General features: G+C 44.3%; 1 protein-coding gene across 1 annotated transcript in view; it reads right to left on the reverse strand.

The window, feature by feature from the left end:
* Window positions 1-2,020: 2,020 nt before the first annotated feature.
* The window catches only part of rnf13 (ring finger protein 13), a 39,927-nt gene continuing 23,238 nt past the window's right edge, over window positions 2,021-18,709 (reverse strand). The window contains exons 5-10 of the mRNA XM_085372122.1: window positions 14,156-14,243; window positions 12,340-12,430; window positions 11,511-11,616; window positions 10,613-10,706; window positions 3,476-3,556; window positions 2,021-3,284 (exon numbers count right to left, since the gene is read on the reverse strand). Coding sequence (XP_085228248.1) covers window positions 2,917-3,284; window positions 3,476-3,556; window positions 10,613-10,706; window positions 11,511-11,616; window positions 12,340-12,430; window positions 14,156-14,243 — 828 coding nt within the window. The 3' untranslated portion in view covers window positions 2,021-2,916. The remainder of the gene's footprint in view (window positions 3,285-3,475; window positions 3,557-10,612; window positions 10,707-11,510; window positions 11,617-12,339; window positions 12,431-14,155; window positions 14,244-18,709) is intronic.

The following is an 18,709-nucleotide window of genomic DNA, read 5'->3' on the forward strand; positions in this document are numbered from 1 at the left end:
TGGACCCCGGTCTGGATGGGCCTGGGCCCCCTTTCCCTGGTGGGTTGCAGAGTATGGGGGTGCCTACTGGGGTCAGCGGGGGGAGCTGGCCCCAGGGAGGGGGTCACTTGCCCCGCCCTTCCTTCTCTCCCCATCTCCAGCTGCCTCCCTCTTCCCGCTCCACCACAACCACCCACACATGCAGGGCCTTGGGGTAAAGGTGTGTCACCAGGGTGCAGGGGAGGCTACCCCCCCCTCTGTCCCCTTCTGGCTGCCTGTGCCTCAATTTTATCCCACAACTTAGACATTCACGTTACTCACACTTTCATAACACATACATATAGGACCTTGGGGGTGGGCACGCTACACGGAATCCACAAGACCATCAGGGTGTACAACCTCACCCCTGGCGTCGTTGCCCACCTCTCAATTTTAAATACACGTAGACATTGAGGGCTAGCAGGAGGGACCATGCGCTTACCTGCTGCTCTGGCAGGTAGCTCCAAGCCCTCCTGGGTTTTAAATGCACCTTAGAACACACATGCATCAACATTACAATGAGCGGGTGGAGGGAGGTTTGGAGTCCTCACACCCCCGTTCTCTGCGGCCTGTTGGAGCGGGGGGTCTGGGAGGAGGAGTTGGCTGTCCGATTGGGGTCTGGAGTGTGGGGCCTCCCTGCTGCTGCGGAGTCGGGGCGGTCTGCCTCTCCCCACCGCAGGGAAAAGGGTAACACTACCTGGGTCTGGGTGCAGTTTCCCCCTCCAGGGGCAAGGGTACCTAGACCTGGGGCTTAGAGTACACTTGGGGAGTGTGATCGTGTGTACAGCGTCTCTTTATGTCTGTCTCCACGTTGGGTGAGTGTGGAGTAAGTGCATATGAGAGCATGAGGGTGGGAATGGATGTTTGTATCTGTGTGTGCCTGTATGTCTGTGTCTATATGTCAGGTTGGGTATCAGACGCCACCTCTCTGGGGACATCTCAGGCCCTCTAAGGTATGGAGGTCTATCTCCCCCCTCCACTTCCCCTGCCAGTGGCAGATGCCCTCAGACATCAGTGCGTTGGTGGTTCTTTGTGTCCGGAGATGGGCGTCCAGGTACACACCGGCTCACTCCTTGATGGCTGCTTGTCGGGGCCTGGAGCCTGGGCCTGCCGGCGGAGCTCACGGACACGTCACTGCAACCCCCCCTGGCTTCTGCTCCGCGGCTGCTGGGTGACCCCTCATCTGGGACTCTCCTCAGCTCTTTCTGGGACAGTGGCGCGGCTTTTTCTTCCTTGGTCTCTTGTGTTCTGGGGGCCTCTGGATGTCTGGAGTCTTGATCTCCTCCATACCTGCTTCATGCCCTGGAGGACGGGGCTGTGGCCCCCCACACCCTCTAGCAGATCATTACAAGCGCGTTCATGCTCACACACTCAAACTACACCCTTTTTGGCTCCTACCTCAAAGCACACTGTGCGCCATCGATCTTACGTGCTGCATAATGTTTAATATTTACTGTTATATTCCCATAGATCATGATGTTGTTTATTATGTTGCTCTTCTGCTTGTTTTCTCTCTCTTTCTTTCTCAACAGGTGATTGATATGTATTTTGTCTGCTTTTGTTTTTTTTCTCCTTTATCCTCGTCCCTCTTCCCCGCTGTTTTTCTTTTCCCTCTTTCTTAAAAAAAATAAAGTTTTGGGAAGTATTTTCTTTTCTTCGAAAAAAAAAAAAAATATTGTGGCATTGCTTGATACCAAACAAAGCATTTTATTTCTTTGTAAATGTTGTAAATTTACTGTCTATACAAGCACATTAAACTTCAATATGAATTAAAAAAGAAAAGATGATTAGAAGGCTACAGAACAGCTGAGATTAGACTATTTTTGAAGAAAAAACCAAGCTCTTTTCCCCCTTCCACTGGAAACGAGGAAGCGTTGAAGAACCAAGACCAGATCTGCCACGTTTTAGGCCGTTTTGGACGACTATTGAATGTTACCAAGAAACCTATAATTGCAGGATGTTTTTCAGCTCAAGTAATGAAGCTCAGTCAAGTTTCTTCGTCAGGCGTTTTATTGAAGTTTTACAGAGATGTTTGAGCAGGAAAACAAAAAATACATGAAATGAGAAGGCAACAGGATTCACGAACGAAAAAAATCAAGCTGTGTTATGAAAAAAAAAATTTGATTATTTACTACAAACAGTCTTAAAAATACATCGGGTCAGTTGAGCGTGCACCATGAGGCCTACCGAACAGCAACTGCTCGAGTTTAACGAAATGAAGTTCACCACAGGCGACGGACAGTTCTCACAATCTGAACTGGTGTAACCCACAGCTTCATGTGACACCACACGGAGAGCACACCCTCTTCTTCCAGTGTGTCACTCAGACCAGTTTAACTAGAGCTTCTCTTGGTGTGAATCACTGTAACAAACTGTGGCACAAAACACAAGAGCTCCTTAAACAAAACAAAGGTTAATGATAGAAATAAATTGGCAAACCACATCACTGTGGCTCAAAGTGTTAATTTTATAAAACCAATGGTGCATAGTGGTCCAACCTGTGTCACTGTAGCATGAACATGTATATACAATAAATGCAAGATGTCCTTTATTGTGATCTATATTTATATACACAGTACATTTACTGATCGTGTGTCCGGGACCTTTGGACTCGTCTGCTTGTGTGTCATCTTTTTACGACTAAATAAAGAGTACAGTATGGCAGTGTACTGTACGCATCAGTCTGGCCAAAGCGATGCCAAAGGTATGCAGACTGGAGCTTCGTCCATAATCATGATAAAAAACAAAAACTTAAGATTTGTATTTTGTGAGAAGGAAATTACAATGGATTTGTAAGCAGTGAGAGAAGAACTGGGATGACTCTGCATTGTGCCCACAACAAAAGTCTCTGCAGCTGTGAGGTCGGGCAGGCCGAGGAGCTTCTAAGCGACACGTCGGTCAAGCTCGGGGCAGGTCGTGCTCGTGGCCTTCGGAGCACGGCTGCTGCATCTGCACCACCACGGTCTCCACGGTGACCTCCTCCTCGGTGTCGCTGCTGTCCAGCTCGTCGTCCTCGTACTCCGAGGATTCCTGGTCGTGCTCGGAGCGCGACGCCCCGGACATGGTGCCGAAGGAGTGGGCGCTGGTGGAGGCCAGGGAGCGCAGCAGCGGGGTGCTCTCAGACACCTCCTCGTTCTCGGGGCCGCTCTCCCCCTCCTCAGAGTCAGAGTCCGAGTCGCCCTGCGAGGGCACCACCTTCTGCTTGCACACCGGACACGTCTTCTTAGTCTTGGTCAGCCACGGGTCCACGCACTTGCTGTGGTAGGCTGAGAACACAAAGGGCATCCTGTTTATGCAACCCAGCCTTTGATGGCTGTCACAGCAAAGGTTAAAGTACGAGAATAAGATCACGATGGGGCCTCGTTATCTACTTAATAAAATGATAACGATCCAAACGGAATAAATCAGAGTAACTGGCTTCTGTCAGTGTAACTGTGGGTATTTTGTAGTCACTCACCATGAGAGCACGGCAGGACTCTGAGTTTATCTCCCTCTTCATATTCATCCAGGCAGATGGCACACACATCGTAGTTATCACCTGGGGGGGAGAAAGAAACCATATTCTCCCTTTAACTGAACACATTTGAAAGAAAGTGGCTTTCTGAGCACCTGAGAGTCATAATTTCTAATAGGGATGGGACTCATTGATAAAGATGCCGCATGCTTAATAGTAGAGAATGAATGCACTGTGATCTCTGACAGTGCTAATGTTTCTGAAGGTCACTGAGGTCGAGCAGGTTCACAAAGTCCGGCTGCCTCGCGAGTCCGATTTCCTTCGATTCTTTGTCCCTGCACCACCCATCCCATCCTCAGCCTGCAGGGCAGAGCAGCATCTCATTCCCTGTGCGCACTGAAAGCTCAGGAATTCATCAGCGCACTCCCTCTCAAATTCCACAGCGTTCTTCTCCTTTTCCTTCCCTTCCTCTTTCCTTGCCTGAGCTGGAGGGAGGCCGGGAGAGCAGGGGGCTGTGGGTCGGTGTGTTTATGTAAGCTCTAAATGAGCATGTTTTCCCTGACTGAGCTCTCTGTGTCCGCGCCAGAGCCGCATGTGACCGTATAAGGACGGGGAGTCACATCAACCGCCCCTCCTTCCTTTCCCTCCATCATCGACTTCCAACTCGAGGCAGCGTGTCCGACTGCGGCTCCGCCTCGGCCGTTTCACTTTCAGCTTTGTTTTTAACTCAAAACACCAACACAACCACAATCATCGCGAATTTTCTTTTCGCCCAACACTCCTCTGACACGACTCCAGGGCGGCCTCCATCCTTTCCTCTCCTCGCTGCCAGTGCTGAACAGTCGCAGGGTGAGGGAGAGTTTGTGCAGGCACAGATCCAGGATCCAGTATCCACTCAGGAAATGCTGAACTGTGGCAATAACTGAGCTATTCTGAGGAGCAGAGAAAACGTTCAGTGGCTTTCTGAACTCTGTTCTGTGAACTCTGAGGCCTCGCACTGGGGAGATAACATTTAAAAATAAATAAATAAAAATGCCATCGAGGATCGCTTTCTGCTACACTTCAAAAGCTGTTAGCACTTTATTAAGGCTGCTCAGAACGGCCAAATATGGCCTGTTCACTCGAAAACTTAAGAGATTCCTCCAGGAAGGCCCAGGGCTCTGCACAGCACTGCAGCAGAACACAGTCTAACCGAGTCGACACCCGTCACAGAACAAATTACCCCCATGAGCTGATCAAAGAAACTGCTGGGGACGTTTCTCGAATATTCCACCACAATAACGCAATTTCTGTGAGCTGAGATTCAGGCTACGTGGGGTACATAACATATCTAGAGTAGCGTGGTTTTCATCAGGATGGTGGTTTCTCCTCATCCTAGTTTAAAAGTTGGGCTGTTGGACCCTGGAAAAACATCTAGGCCACATCTGGCAACTTTTCAGATGCTGGGAATCCCTCGCAATTACGTTTCGGGGCTAGTAGCACACGTTAAAAAGCTCTGAGAGCTGGTGCAGCTCCTCTCCCCTCCATTTTTCCCCATTAATCGGCCAGCCTGCCAGCATTCCTGGCTCTCAAGGGAATCACGCTGTCCTACTGAACTTCAGACAAGCAGCAGAGCTGGAGCGGGCAGGCGAATGAAAGAGAGGCTGACAGAAACTGGGTAAAAGGACGAGGGGGGGGGGGAAGCATCTACAGTTTGTCACCGCCGACCAGACAAGGACAGCTGGCAAGGAGGCCACTGAGCTCAGAGACAGAGAGGGCTCCTCTATACTGACATCAACATGCTTCACACACCGACGGCTGAGACACTGCAGCTGCTCAGTCCAGTCAGTGTGTGTGTGTGTGTGTGTGTGTGTGTGTGTGTGTGTGTGTGTGTGTGTGTGTGTGTGTGTGTGTGCGCGCGCGTGCATGCGTGCTCGCCTTGGTTTGAATGTGCAAAGCTGCAGGGAGGGGTGGGGTGACTCATCATACACAGGGAGGAACAGACTGCAGGTCAAAGATCACAGGAGGAGTAAAACCAAGGGTCAAAATCAATCCCTTCATTTATTGTTTTTTCCAGTCAGTTTGCTGCACGTGTGCATTCACACTTTCTGACTCATACAACTGTCAGACGCCGGCTCCTGACAAAAACTGGCGTCAAAGCTCGCTTTCAAATGTCAGGCTGTCAGTGGAGCTGATGCAAGGTTCTGTAAGCAAACTGGAGCATATGTCATGTTAATGGCAGTGTGGTGCTTAGCCGGCAGTCGCACAGCTGCAATTACATAATGCTGTATGCCGGCACAGGTCTTATGTTACATACTGGCATTGTGCGCTGATTGCACGGGTATTGTGGCTTTCATTAAGGCATTGTGCAGACACTCCTTGTCTCGCTTACTATTCATTTCAGTCTGAGGAATCCCATTCCCATGCACACAAGTGACGTTATCCACCATCACCCCCTCTGACCCATATCTTTACGAGCACTGTCTGCTGGCCAACTGCAACAGTCGAACTTATCTAACCGAACGACCTGCATGACAGCAGACTACAAAAAGAAAACATCATGTGTCTCAATAAGGTGCCGGGCCCACAGACTGTATGTGCAAGATGGACAAACAGCGTGACATCACACACCGGTCAGTGAGGCCCCGCCCGTCTTAAAGCCTTGAGCTGTAGATTTTAGGTTGTACCGTGTCAGTGCCTTGAAGTTATGAATAAGCAGCGGATGTGACTGAGCAAGCGAACGACGCTGCACGCTCACGTGGTAACACCACATGACCTGCCCTCACTCTTTACCCCTTAAAGCTCTTTTCTGAACTGAGCGGTTTCGGTCATATATTTCAGACCTGCCTATAGAATAAAATGACTGGGTTTGTATTAGAAGTTAGTGAGGGTGGTCCCTGCCTATGCACACACCAACCATTCTAATGGTCATCAAACTACGTCTTTATTGATATATTATATATATATATATATACATATATACATACATATATATATATATACGTATATATATATATATATATATATATACGTATATATATATATATATATATATATATATATATATATATATATATATATACATACATATATACATACATATATACATATATACATACATACATACATACATACATATATATATACATACATACATACATACATATATATATATATATACATACATACATACATACATATATACATACATATATATATACATACATACATACATACATACATATATATATATATATATATATATATATATATATATATATATATATATATATATATATATATATGTATATATATATGTATATATATGTGTATATATATGTGTATATATGTATATATATATATATGTATATATATATATATATATATGTGTGTATATATATATATATATATATATATATATATATATATATATATATATATATATATATATATATACACACACACACTGAAGGGTACACAGGAAATCATCAAATGTTGTCTTTATGGAGGAAGGAGCTACATAGTGTAAAATTATGATATTATTTTATGCCATGTTATACCCCTAATTAAAGATTGTGAATTATTATGTAGTTTTAGTTTGCATTATTCTCCTGAATTAGAAGAAGCTGATAACTATTGCATTAGTTAAACTGATTTGCATTACATTAAATTGCTGACTTGTTGTGAATGAATGATATTGTTTTATGATGCATTATATTGCTGAGTTATAAGAAATACTGTTCGCAGAAGGTTATTGTCTAATTTGTCTGAGTAGAAGAGAACAGAGTGTGCTGGAGTTTTCTGCCCCATTTCAGCAGGAGCAGATAAACAGGGAGCCAAGGTCGTAGCTTAGGCGCTGTGTGAGAGAGAGCATGTGAATGTTTAGGCTTTTTATGATAAGGTGGAGGCACCAGAGGTTATAAAAGTTTGAGCAATGCTCCACCATTTTGAGATTTTGAGGCTGTCTGCATCAGTGTCCATCTCCCACGTGTGTGATCATTAAATCATCGTTTGACTCAACCCGGCCGGACCAGTGTTGTTATTGTGGTTTTTTCTCTTGTCTCCATCCCCAATATTTTGAACCTTAACAATAGTAACCAGCTTCAATGAGACCATAAACTCATCAGGAAAGTGTTTGGCGCTTGCTCGGGTCACTTCCTCAGACTTTTTTTGCAACTAGAGAAGTCGTCCTCTGCTGGGTATGAGAAAAAAAAATGCTATTTAGGTTACCATGTTATCATTTTATCTCTCGGCACGACAACCACCTGCTGCTATCACAGCTTCAATGTGCCATGGCATCAGTTCACCGACTGTCTGGAACTCTAATGGAGTTCTGTCTTCGTAAATTTGATGTTTTGGTAAATTGGCATTTTGTGCGTTGGTCCAAAATGTTCCACTGAGTGACTGTGAAGCCACAGAGTGACATTCACATCATTTTCATGCTTGAACCATCAAGCGAGACCATTGTGCCTTCTTAATGGGCATCCTAGAAGAAATCACTGTCACAGTCACTCAGACAAACTCTGTAATATTCAATTTTGTCTAAATACATTCGACAGCCACTTTATTAAGAGTAACTGTTCAACTGTTTCTTAATGCAAGTATCTAATCAACCAATTATATGCCAGTTATATGAAGTTCAAACTGAGCATGGGAATGGGAAAGAAAGGTGATTTAAGTGACTCTAAATGTGGTTGTTAGTGCCAGACGGGCTGGTCCGAGTACTTCAGAAACTGCTGACCTACTGGGATTTTCCCCACACAACGGATGCTGGAAAAAAATGGGAGAAAATTCCTTCTTGATGTCAGAAGAGAATGGCCTCTTCAAGCTGGTAGGAAGGCAACAGTAACTCAAATAACCACTCGTTACTACCAAGCTATGCAGAAGATCACCTACATATCAAGCCTTAAAGCATAAGACCGCACCAGGGTCCGCTCCTGTTAGCAGTTTGCACAGGCTCAACAAAACTGGACAATAGAAAACTGGAAAAATGTTGCCTTGTCTGATGACATTCGGATGGCCGGGTCAGAATTTGAAGCATTGATCCAATCCTGCATCAACACTTCAGGCTGGCTGTGGTGGTGTAACGGTGGGGAGGATATTTTCTTGGCACACTCTGGCCCCCTTAGTAGCCATCAAAGGTGTAAAGAAACCGTTCAGGGTTTCAGATTTGCAGCTTCAAGATCAACAGCCACACAGCATCAGAGTACTCCCACTCACTAAAGCTGCATCTGATCAAAGCACCCCGGAGTCCGAGCTCAGCATTATCCGCTGCAACTTGGGCCAAGAAGGGCAACATTAGACATTTTTCCCAGTCTGAAGCTGCACCGTTGCAGCGATGAAGTTCAGGCACGGTGCCAAAAACTTCAGCAACGGTGCAGGATGCAAGTTTTCTTAGCATCACATTGAATTGTGTGGAGTCGAGTTGTCCCAAAGCAAGGCTACAGCTAAAAATAATACAAGTCACAATGTGGCGCTTAAACCCCTCCCACACACACATACAACCAGCTGCTGTAAACAATGATCAATAAATGACAAGCTTTTGCATTCTAGATGAGGGTTTGTGTGGAAACCATATAGCCATAGAGGTTCACTGGTGTATGTACTTAGTATATCACTAACTCACAACACTTACAAAAACAGCCCATTTCCCTTTACGTGACACAAACATCAGAAATAGTGCTGCAGTCATTCCAAATCCAGAGGCCAAATCCTGCTTGAGGCCTTCCTCTTACCTGAGGTAAGCACCGCCTAACAACACAAAATCAGACAACAGGGGTGCTGTCCCACTGCGACAGCCCTCCCATCCTCAAACCTGACACTTTGTTTCTTGCCAGGTTAGCATTGCTCCAAAGAGCAGAGCTCAAAAGGTGATTAGGTGGAGATTTGGTGTCCCCTTCCCATGTTGTTAAACGCTCTGACTCAGCTGACAGGCGTGCAGACGCCGCCCCGGAGGCTGTTTCCTGAACGTCCGAACTCGCCTGAGCAGTAAAGGGTGACTGCAGCGGTGCTTGGTAGAAACCCTGAGTCAGAGTGGGCACTGCTCGCAGACGCATCCGTGACAGCGCACAAACCACAGAGCCTAACGTGACAGAAACAGTGACCAGAGCAGCACATGCTGCTTTTAGCTGGTCTGCTGCACGTGCTTCCATTACTGCCAGGCAGGGAGGAGCAGCTCTGCAGCTCAACCCCCCCTCAATTAGCAGCTTTGCAAGGGGGATACTTATTATGCACCACCCATTCTCTACAAAAGCTCCCCGGTGTTTCCCTGCACAGACGACTGCAGTCCGGGGCTTTCCAGCCCGCAAAATACATCTGCTGGAGGTAACACAGCCGGCAAACATCTAAATACACAGACAAACTTATTTACCCAACACACAACGAGGATTTGCCTTTCAAAACAATGCTATAGTCAGCCTGACACCTATACTTAGAAAGAAGGAGAAGCCACAGAGTTTTACTTAAAAAGCTTTCAGAGGTTTTTGATGAAACACTCAAATATTTACACAAAAATAAAAGCAGAGATCTATTTTTACTTCATCACATTTTCTCTCCTATTACAAACAAGCGGTACATGCTCTACTGTACATCTGCCTGACAGGTAAAATCCAAATTACACTTAGCTTTCGACCCAGCCGGCCCCCAGCATGACTGAGATTACATTCCAAACCATCAGTCATGTGTCCAGTTTCAACAGAGAGGAGCTCTAATCTGCCTTTGTGGAAAAAAATCAAAAAGTCCATATTAATCCGATTAGGTGCAGAGCTCCAGGGAGCGGTGGTGTGTCGCAATGCATCGATGACATCTCTGTTCTTGGCCGAATCATGTGAGAGAAAGGAGCGAAAGAGCAAAGATAGCATCTCTACAGATCGCGAAGGTCAGAGGTCAGACTAAAAGATGTGTAAACGCCTGGTTGCTTCAGGGAGTCAACACAATGCTGGAATATTTTTTGCTAAAGGAAAACAAACTTAATGAAACCTTGCTAACAGACATGTAGCACTGTTCCACATAATGGGCATAATGATAATGTTGTGCTACACAGTAGCTTTAGCAAAAAACTGAGCCACCTAGAACTCTTAAATTAACCTTTATTGAGCCAGGAAGTGAAATTATTGAGATTTTCCTGTGAAGCCTCGATGCTAACCACTGATCTTTTCCTACCTTTCTTGTACTTGTGGATGGGAAGCTTCTTCAGCTGATCTTTGCGCAGGCGGCTCCTCCGAGCTCTGTGTCGATCCTGGACAAACTTGGTGATCTAGTCGAAGCACAAATAGAGCAAAACTGTCAAAATGAGCGCAAACCACACACAGATCTTGTGCAAGTAAAGTCAAAGAAGCTTAAATTTACAGTGCATAAGAAATTTATTAGACCACCTGTCATAAAGACAAGAAACTGCTCAAAAACACGTTTAAAACTTTTTAATGTTATTGCTATTTATTAAGCAAATAAACTGAATTATTATTTTCGTACCAAAATTTGAGCTAACACGCTGGACATTTTTGAGAAGCCAAAAAAATGAATCAAGCATAACATTCAACCATGAAAACAATGTCTTTCTGTTCAGGGATGGAAGTAAATTAATGTGATTTGGCATTTTAATTAAAATTAATAATGCACTTTACTATTTTTTCTGCTTTTCTGTAAAACTGTCAATTCAAAAATTCATGATTAACAACAATATTTACAATTCAGCATTAAAACTAACATTTCAATGAAACAGCTTGCAAATACTGGTGGATTAATTATTACAGGAACATAAAAAATGAAACGACTTCAACCTGGGCTGAAGTCTGGTGCCTGATGAAGAACAACGTTTTGGGATTAAAACTTGGTTTTCCTAAAATAATTTAGAATTATTTTTACAGCAAGTAAGAGTCCTTACGAGGAAAAAAGCCCTTTCAGTATCAGACCAGTGTGGATTTGACTGTTTTTACTTCTTAATCATCAAATCGATGGCAGTAAAACAACAAATTACTATCCATCTTTACACAAGTTTAGTTGTTCCTTTGTAAAATGCTTTAACCCTGAGTTAAAATGAAGACATCTTAAATTTACCAACCATAAAGACCACAATGAGGATGAGGCAGATTCCCACGATGATGAGGAAGGGGATCAGGTAGTATTCCAGAGGCAGACTGAAGTCTGGCAGGAGGACCACGTGGCCGCTAAAAGAAAAGCAGAGCGCTGTCAGGTGCAGGACAGGTAAACATTAACCTTTCCTTTTCACAGACACGCATTATGCTGCTGACTGTGACCTACACCAACAGCACTCTGTTATAGCTCATTGCTGTGAGCTGCCACATTAAGGAAATTCCCTTTAGTGCTTTTCAGCTGTGTGACAGTCACATAAAGGTCCCCTTATCAACATAATGACATTTTATTTCAGTCAGAAGTCTCTCTGCAGCAGACTATCTGTGCTTCAGGCAAATATGTAACAACCAAACTGGCCCACGCTGATGCAAATATGCCAATACCATGTTTGGTGTTCGTTCCCTGGCTGCGCAGCATGTGGGAATAACCCTCACGTATTAGGGTGTATCTGACACAAACACCAACCGAGTTAAGGTGGAGAAATGAAACGTTAATGTTGTGACCTCTGAGCTCATGTGATCGGCAGCGACAAGTCCTCCCCTTGATATATTACAGTTCACGCTGCGCATTTTGTTTTACAGTAACAACAAATTAAACTCCTGGCTGGAAAGCAAAGAATGGCCGGTGAGTGATCCAGCTTTATAAAGCAGCCAGCTCTCCTCTACGTGTTGAAAGTAAGAATTGTTCATAGTGGAGTGTGAGAGGAGCCGAGCAGGAAGCTGCTTCTATTTATACTGATGGGCAGGAAAAGAAAAAAACAAGAAGAAGAAAATGGAGAGATTTGGGTTTGAGCTTACCCCTTGTCATACATGTAGTCCTCTTTCAGAGTGTTGGCAGTCTCCTCGCCCACAAACACAGACGGGATAACCAACTGCTTCATGATATCCACTAAAAAAACCCAAAACAAACAAAATGGATAAGTTACATACATCTAGAATTACTCAGTTACTTTCAGTTGCAGCTTTTAAAGCTCCTTTCTGAGCACTCAAAGTGCGTTTTTACTGCAAGTCTCATTCACCCATTCACACACATTTCACATGTTCACACACGCTGATAGATGCATCTAAGGCACGTGTGGTGATCGGCATTTTGCACAAAGATACTGAGACAAGCAGGTTGGCGGAGCCAGGGTTTGAACCACTGTCCTTCTGATTAGAAAACAACTTCCCCAATAAGTCAAATACTTTACACCTGAGCGTTTGCAAACATCGATGCATCCTTTTGAAAGATTTTTTTTTTCTGCCTGTCCCATTTGGATCTTTAGCCGTCAGAATTGTTGTCTGAAGGCCAAAAAAAGATGCCCAGTGGATTTACTTTACCAAGTGGATCATCATGGCCCTGCCATATTGGTCCATTTGATTGACCATTATTATACTTATGTATTTATTTTATTTTCAGTTGTTGCAAACGGGACAGACATGACTGGACGATAGGACAGGGAGAAAGAAAGAATGAAAGAAAGAGAGGGAGAGAAATACAAATTAGGGGGGAGAAGAGATGGTGAGAAAGGAGGGAAGAAAAAAAAGAAAGAAAAGCAAACAAACAAAAAAGAAAAAAAACACCTGGATCACCTGTCAAGAGAAGAAGAAAAAACAGGAGAAAACAAACAACAAAGAGCAACATAATAAATACAACACCATCACAATAAACTAGCTGACAGTAGATACTAAATTTTAAATGTTATTGTGCAGCACGCAAGATCGACAGCGCACAATGTGCTTTGAGGTAGCAGCCAAGAAAGGTGTAGTTTGTGTCTGTGAACACCTGTGTGTACACCTGTGTGCATCAGCACACTTGTATTCAAAAGGTTTCTCCATGTAATGATCTGCTAGGGAGTGTGGGGAGCCATAGCCCCGTCCCCGAGGGCATGAAGTAGGTATGGAGGAGATCCAGGCCCCAGAAATCCAGAGGCCCCAGAGTACGAGGACCCAAGGAGGACCACCAGGGGGGCAACTGTGCCACCCTCCTGGGAAGAACTGAGGAGAGCCCCAAACGAGAGGTCACCCAGCAGCCACGGAGCCGAGGTCAGAGGGGGTTGCAGTGATGTGCCCGCGGGCTCTGCCGGCAGCCAGCTGTGCCAGAGAGGACCGGGCCCCAGGCCCAGAGGGCGCCCCACGCCCCTGGTGGCCGCTTGGCGGGGCCCAGCTGGGCCACAGGCGCCAGGCCCCGCCAAACGGCCACCAGGAGTGAGCCGGTACATACATGAGCACCCAGCCCCAGACACCAAGAACCACCAACGCACCGACGTCTGAGGGCATCAGCCACCGGCAGGGAGTGTGGTGAGGAAAGATTTTAAAGGTTCACCAGCTGCTGAGTTATGCTGCTGAACAAAGACCAGAGAAGTGTTTGTGCAGAGTGAAGCTGATCTTCTTGCTATGAAAATTCACCCATTCATTATTTCTGTCCTATCACACATTTGTGTAACATGTTATGATATTGTAATACAAAAGCGATCTGCGTGACCTTGATCTTCGACACTTAATCCCAAATTTTAGCATTACTGAGCTGTTAGCTTCACAGGACAGACATCCAAAAAGGAAAGGAGGTTCAGACTGTTTGGCCACCCAACAAGCACCCATTAAAGCACTGAACTAGATAACAGGAGCATCTTACCATCGTTGGATCCCATGCCGATTAAGTCATCCGACTCCACATTGTGAACAATGGCTGCCTTGTAGCCGGCTTTTTGGGCATTGAGGACCTGAAACAAACAAACAAACAAACAAACAAACAAACAAACAAACAAAAGGCAAAACCGTTTTCATCCGATTGTCAATCTGAAAAAATTTGTGGTGGGGGTCAGGTAGATAAAAGTGACAGCAGTATATGTGATAACAGCAGTTTCTGTCATATACTGTGACCAAATTAGATTTTCATTATTTAACAGAGCAGCATGAAGCATGTGGTACCGCTCAACATTTTTGTGGCTCACTCTCTAGAAAGACAAGCAGCATAAACACTGAATGAGCTTTAACTGAAGATACAAAATAGGAAGCTTCCAAGGAAACGATGGGAAACGGGGCACAGAGAAAGCCACAAAGTATTTGTAATGGCTACAGGTTAAAGACCATATGAGAGTCCAATGATGTGAAGATACCCATAATAGTAATTACAAAAACATATTACATATATTAGTAGAGATTGCATCTCTCAGTTGGCTTGGGAAAGTCTTGGTAGGAATTGATGAGAAGGAGTAAGTGGACAGGGAGAGAGAGGAGTCTGGGCTTCAATGCTCTCAACCAAGGCTCAGATGAACAGCACGAATAAAAAAAGAAAAGAAAAGATATTTAGACTGGAATGGCTTTGTGTCCTGATGCCTGGTCTGCTTCAAATGTGCTACAATTTCTTATTTTATTTATAACAAACAGCCAACATGGTTCAATCTGATACCCTACAGGTGCTTTTCTGTGCTCTACAACAAAAACAAGCCATGACTATCAGGCATCAAGAATAAGTAAGAACACAACATGTAGTAACAAACACAAGCTTTGCATTTCAATTCTAATTGGACAATTTATTAATACTTTGCAATGTAAATCTTTAAAAACTATTTGCATTAGGCATGTACTATATCGTCTAATCCGCGTTAATACCAATATAAACTTACATGATGCAAAACTGTCATGTCGCGATATTGTGTGAGCAACGACGAGTCAAACCCGGGCATGTCTGACAGTAAGAGCTGCGTTTCAGCGTCAAATGATGATTATTTTTCCCCCTACAAGGGAGCGACTTCAACAGTCTCCATCAAAACACAGGACTTGAAAGGTTTTCCTGCTGAAGGTGGAAACCATGAGGCAAAAAACACAGTTGAGTACAATCAGCCTATGCAGGCGGGCAGCTAGCAGCTGCTGATGTGCGATGCAAACGTACACAAATGACTCAACCAAGCATGACTGCATCACTCAGAAGTTAGAATCCATATGACGGGAAAAGCAAACAGTGCATGGAAATCACTGATGCAGTAATATGGAGGAAACGCAGGGCTTTAACCAGCTGGTTAGAAAGTGCCACCCACGGGTGGCTTTTTTTTTTCCCAAGTTTTATTTTGTTCAAATAAAACAGGTGTTTTATACTTTTACTTAAAGTTTCCAGGGAAAACACTAGCTATTACCTACTACACTATAATCCTGCTGCTGGCACCTTTTTTTTAAATTAAAAACAAAAAAAAGAAGAAAAAAAAAAAGCTCTGCAAACTGCAATAAAAGGTCACTCAGATTTTTCCTGCATCGTCACAAATATCCTGAAAATATTGTGAGTTTGAAAACAGATATTCGTTATCATGCAATTCTTTAATTTAAGCCAGGCTGAGACAGTACTGGCCATTTCCTTTAGCCAAAGACTATTATCATGCGTTTGTATGTTTTTTAAAGTGTTGCATAAACATCCCACCCTCATCACACTCTTATTAATCATAGATGTGTACCCACCCACCTCTTCTACAAAACAGACGCCTGCACTAGTGTGTAACGTGTTTTCTGCGTAGGTCAGTGCAGCAGCTATGCTCTGAAACCTTTTTTTCCCCTCTTCATAATCTAGAAATGTCCCAGGCCAGGGTTTTTCCAAAAACTTGCCAGCTTTGCGCAGTTACTTTGGACAAAGATTTTTAGCATTTAGTCAAACACACAGAATAGATAGTCTCCATCGTTTAGGCCGACCCCAAAAACTCTGGGTTGTCTCCCGTCTGACAATCCAGAACTCTAAAGGGTTACTTATTTAGATGGTTTAACAATTATAAATGAGACATCAGCTTAAAACAAGAAAAAAAGAGAAAGTAAACTAGACTTTAATTGTCTGGTGAAATCAGAAATACAAACCACATGAGAACCTCCTGTAGATTATCACTATGATGTCTGTCCAGACTCCTATATTATTTGGTCAAGACTTTGAATTTAATTAAAAGGTCAAAAGGTAAAAAGACAGACTTACGTTGGGCCAAACAAGCCGATTCTGATAAAACAAACTTGTGAGTCTACACAGCAGACAACATTTCAAACACGGACAAATAATTTTCTGAAAACCGCACGCTTTCAATACAGCAGAACATCTTAACAATCAGCACAGCTTCATGGTTGGAAAGAGCAGGCATAATGCCTCTGGTTGCTAGATGCAACAGGTGTGAGGCGCACACACACACACACACACACACACACACATACACTCAAAACATGAATAGACAGAGTAAAATAGGGAACCTTCCTGCAGCAGTCATGTGTGCTGCATTAGGGGATGTGGGGAAAACTGATGTAATGCGATCTTTCGTCTGTGAGGCAGCTTTTATGGGCTACAGTATCCTGTACGGCCATTGTTGTGGCTGATGTGGTGAAGGAAACGGGATGTGACGATATAATCTTAGAGTGAATCATTAGGTATTCTGACACGGTCAGAGATAGTGGGACAGTAGATGCTTCCTCTGAAAGTTAGAGGGGAAAAAACATGCGTCAGATGACGTAACATCCTGAGGGAGTCATGGAAGCTAAAGCAGCCACAGCGCTGCCGCTCCTCAAGAAATACATTTATAATCTCATTTAGCAGAGTGGAACAAAACTAAATCTATCTGCAATTCTTGGTTGTGCTGTCCTGCTGGGGGCAGTCACAACTACCATGGTGGTGTGGGGAGGGTGGGGTTTGGTTTGCAATATTTAGGTGGGTGAGAGGATGACTGGCAAGACAGAAAGTTTCTCTGTGGGACAAAGTAATAGTCCCTGCTATCCAGCTCACCCCTCAGTATTCTTAAGGATTTGGCAGATGATGGAGCCTAAGCAGAGACAATATATTTGGCAAAGCAAAGAACGCAGGTTTATTTTTCTTAAATACGATTCGCAACCTGAAGCCACTGAAGAACTGCTGATGTGAATAATGAGTCAGAGCATGTGACCTGAAACATGAAGGAGAACAGAAAGAGAGGACTTTGGGCCACAGTGTAAAATATCTGAAAGTCGTCTGGAGTGGGGTAAGGGGTGGGGTGAGGAGGCGGGGTGGGCCGCTCATACTAATCTGAGCGATGATTGGTCGTATTTGTGCCAGCTGCGCTGTTCAAGTAGGGCTCTTTAGACAAGCATTGTACTCCGCTATGATGCAAGCAAATCCATTAAGACCTGTGTGTGTGTGTGTGTGTGTGTGTGTGTGTGTGTGTGTGTGTGTGTGTTATTGTGGCCTGCATGGACACCAACACTGAGCAGCTCTGTCTTTTGTGTGTTCCTTGTCATAGTAATTTTATGCACAAGCATACGTAAAAGCTGCGTGTATGGCAGCCGCCGCATTGTGATTCCATGTGTTTGCCTCTGAGGCTGCATTGTGTGGAGGTATCAATGGCTCCTGTGTGCGAGCGTCTGGAGGAAAGCTGTCTGGAGAAGCGGAATACAAGACACTGCATCTAGGTGTGTGTGTGACTTTGGTTCATATCACAAAGCTGTGATTTTCAGTCTTATGTGATGGATTAACTTCTTCTGGACACGTTTAAGACCAATTTATCAACAGGAAACATCACTGAAAGCCACCATTACACTCAAAGTGCTCATAAAAATATGTTTAGCCTGAAAGAAGTGATTTCTGTAGCTTGTTCGTCATCTTCACTTGAGGCCAGCAGCTCTAATGCCACATTAGCAGTTAGCAGCATAACACTTCTGAATCTCCCAACCAAACTGTGTGGGGCCAAAGATGCATCATGTATAATGAAAGTGCTGGGTTTTAACAGGGCAGACTAATGTGCAGGATAGAAATTATGAGGATGTCTCTGGTTCAGTTGTTAAGTTAAGGTTGCTGGAAATGAAGTTGCATAAATGGGAAAGTGCAACAGCTGCCAGACGCCAAAAATATGGCCAAAAGATAAACAAGTAGGTCATGCTTTACGTCTCGTCTTTACGGAGCATTCTTCAGTGCGTGTAGGGAGTCATTTAACTTGTAGGCTGTCTAGATGCCAGTTTGTGGTGCAGCCAGTCGGCCTGGGATCTGCAGAGGAATTCAACCTCTGCTGCTGGCTCACCCTTGTGTTTGCATGGGCAAAGATAAGGACATTCAGTGCATTCCAGAGAGGAAGGAGAGAAACAGGGAGGTGTGTGTGTGTGTGTGTGTGTGTGTGTGTGTGTGTGTGTGTGTGTGTGTGACACGAGGTGACGACAGGAGGCAGAAAATAAGAAGCCTCTAGGAATAATAGAAAAACAGAAA

Source organism: Diplotaxodon limnothrissa, linkage group LG15 (genome assembly GCF_057381915.1).
Source record: "Diplotaxodon limnothrissa isolate DT_005_m linkage group LG15, D_limnothrissa_male_GT1.1, whole genome shotgun sequence".
NCBI lineage: Eukaryota > Metazoa > Chordata > Actinopteri > Cichliformes > Cichlidae > Diplotaxodon > Diplotaxodon limnothrissa.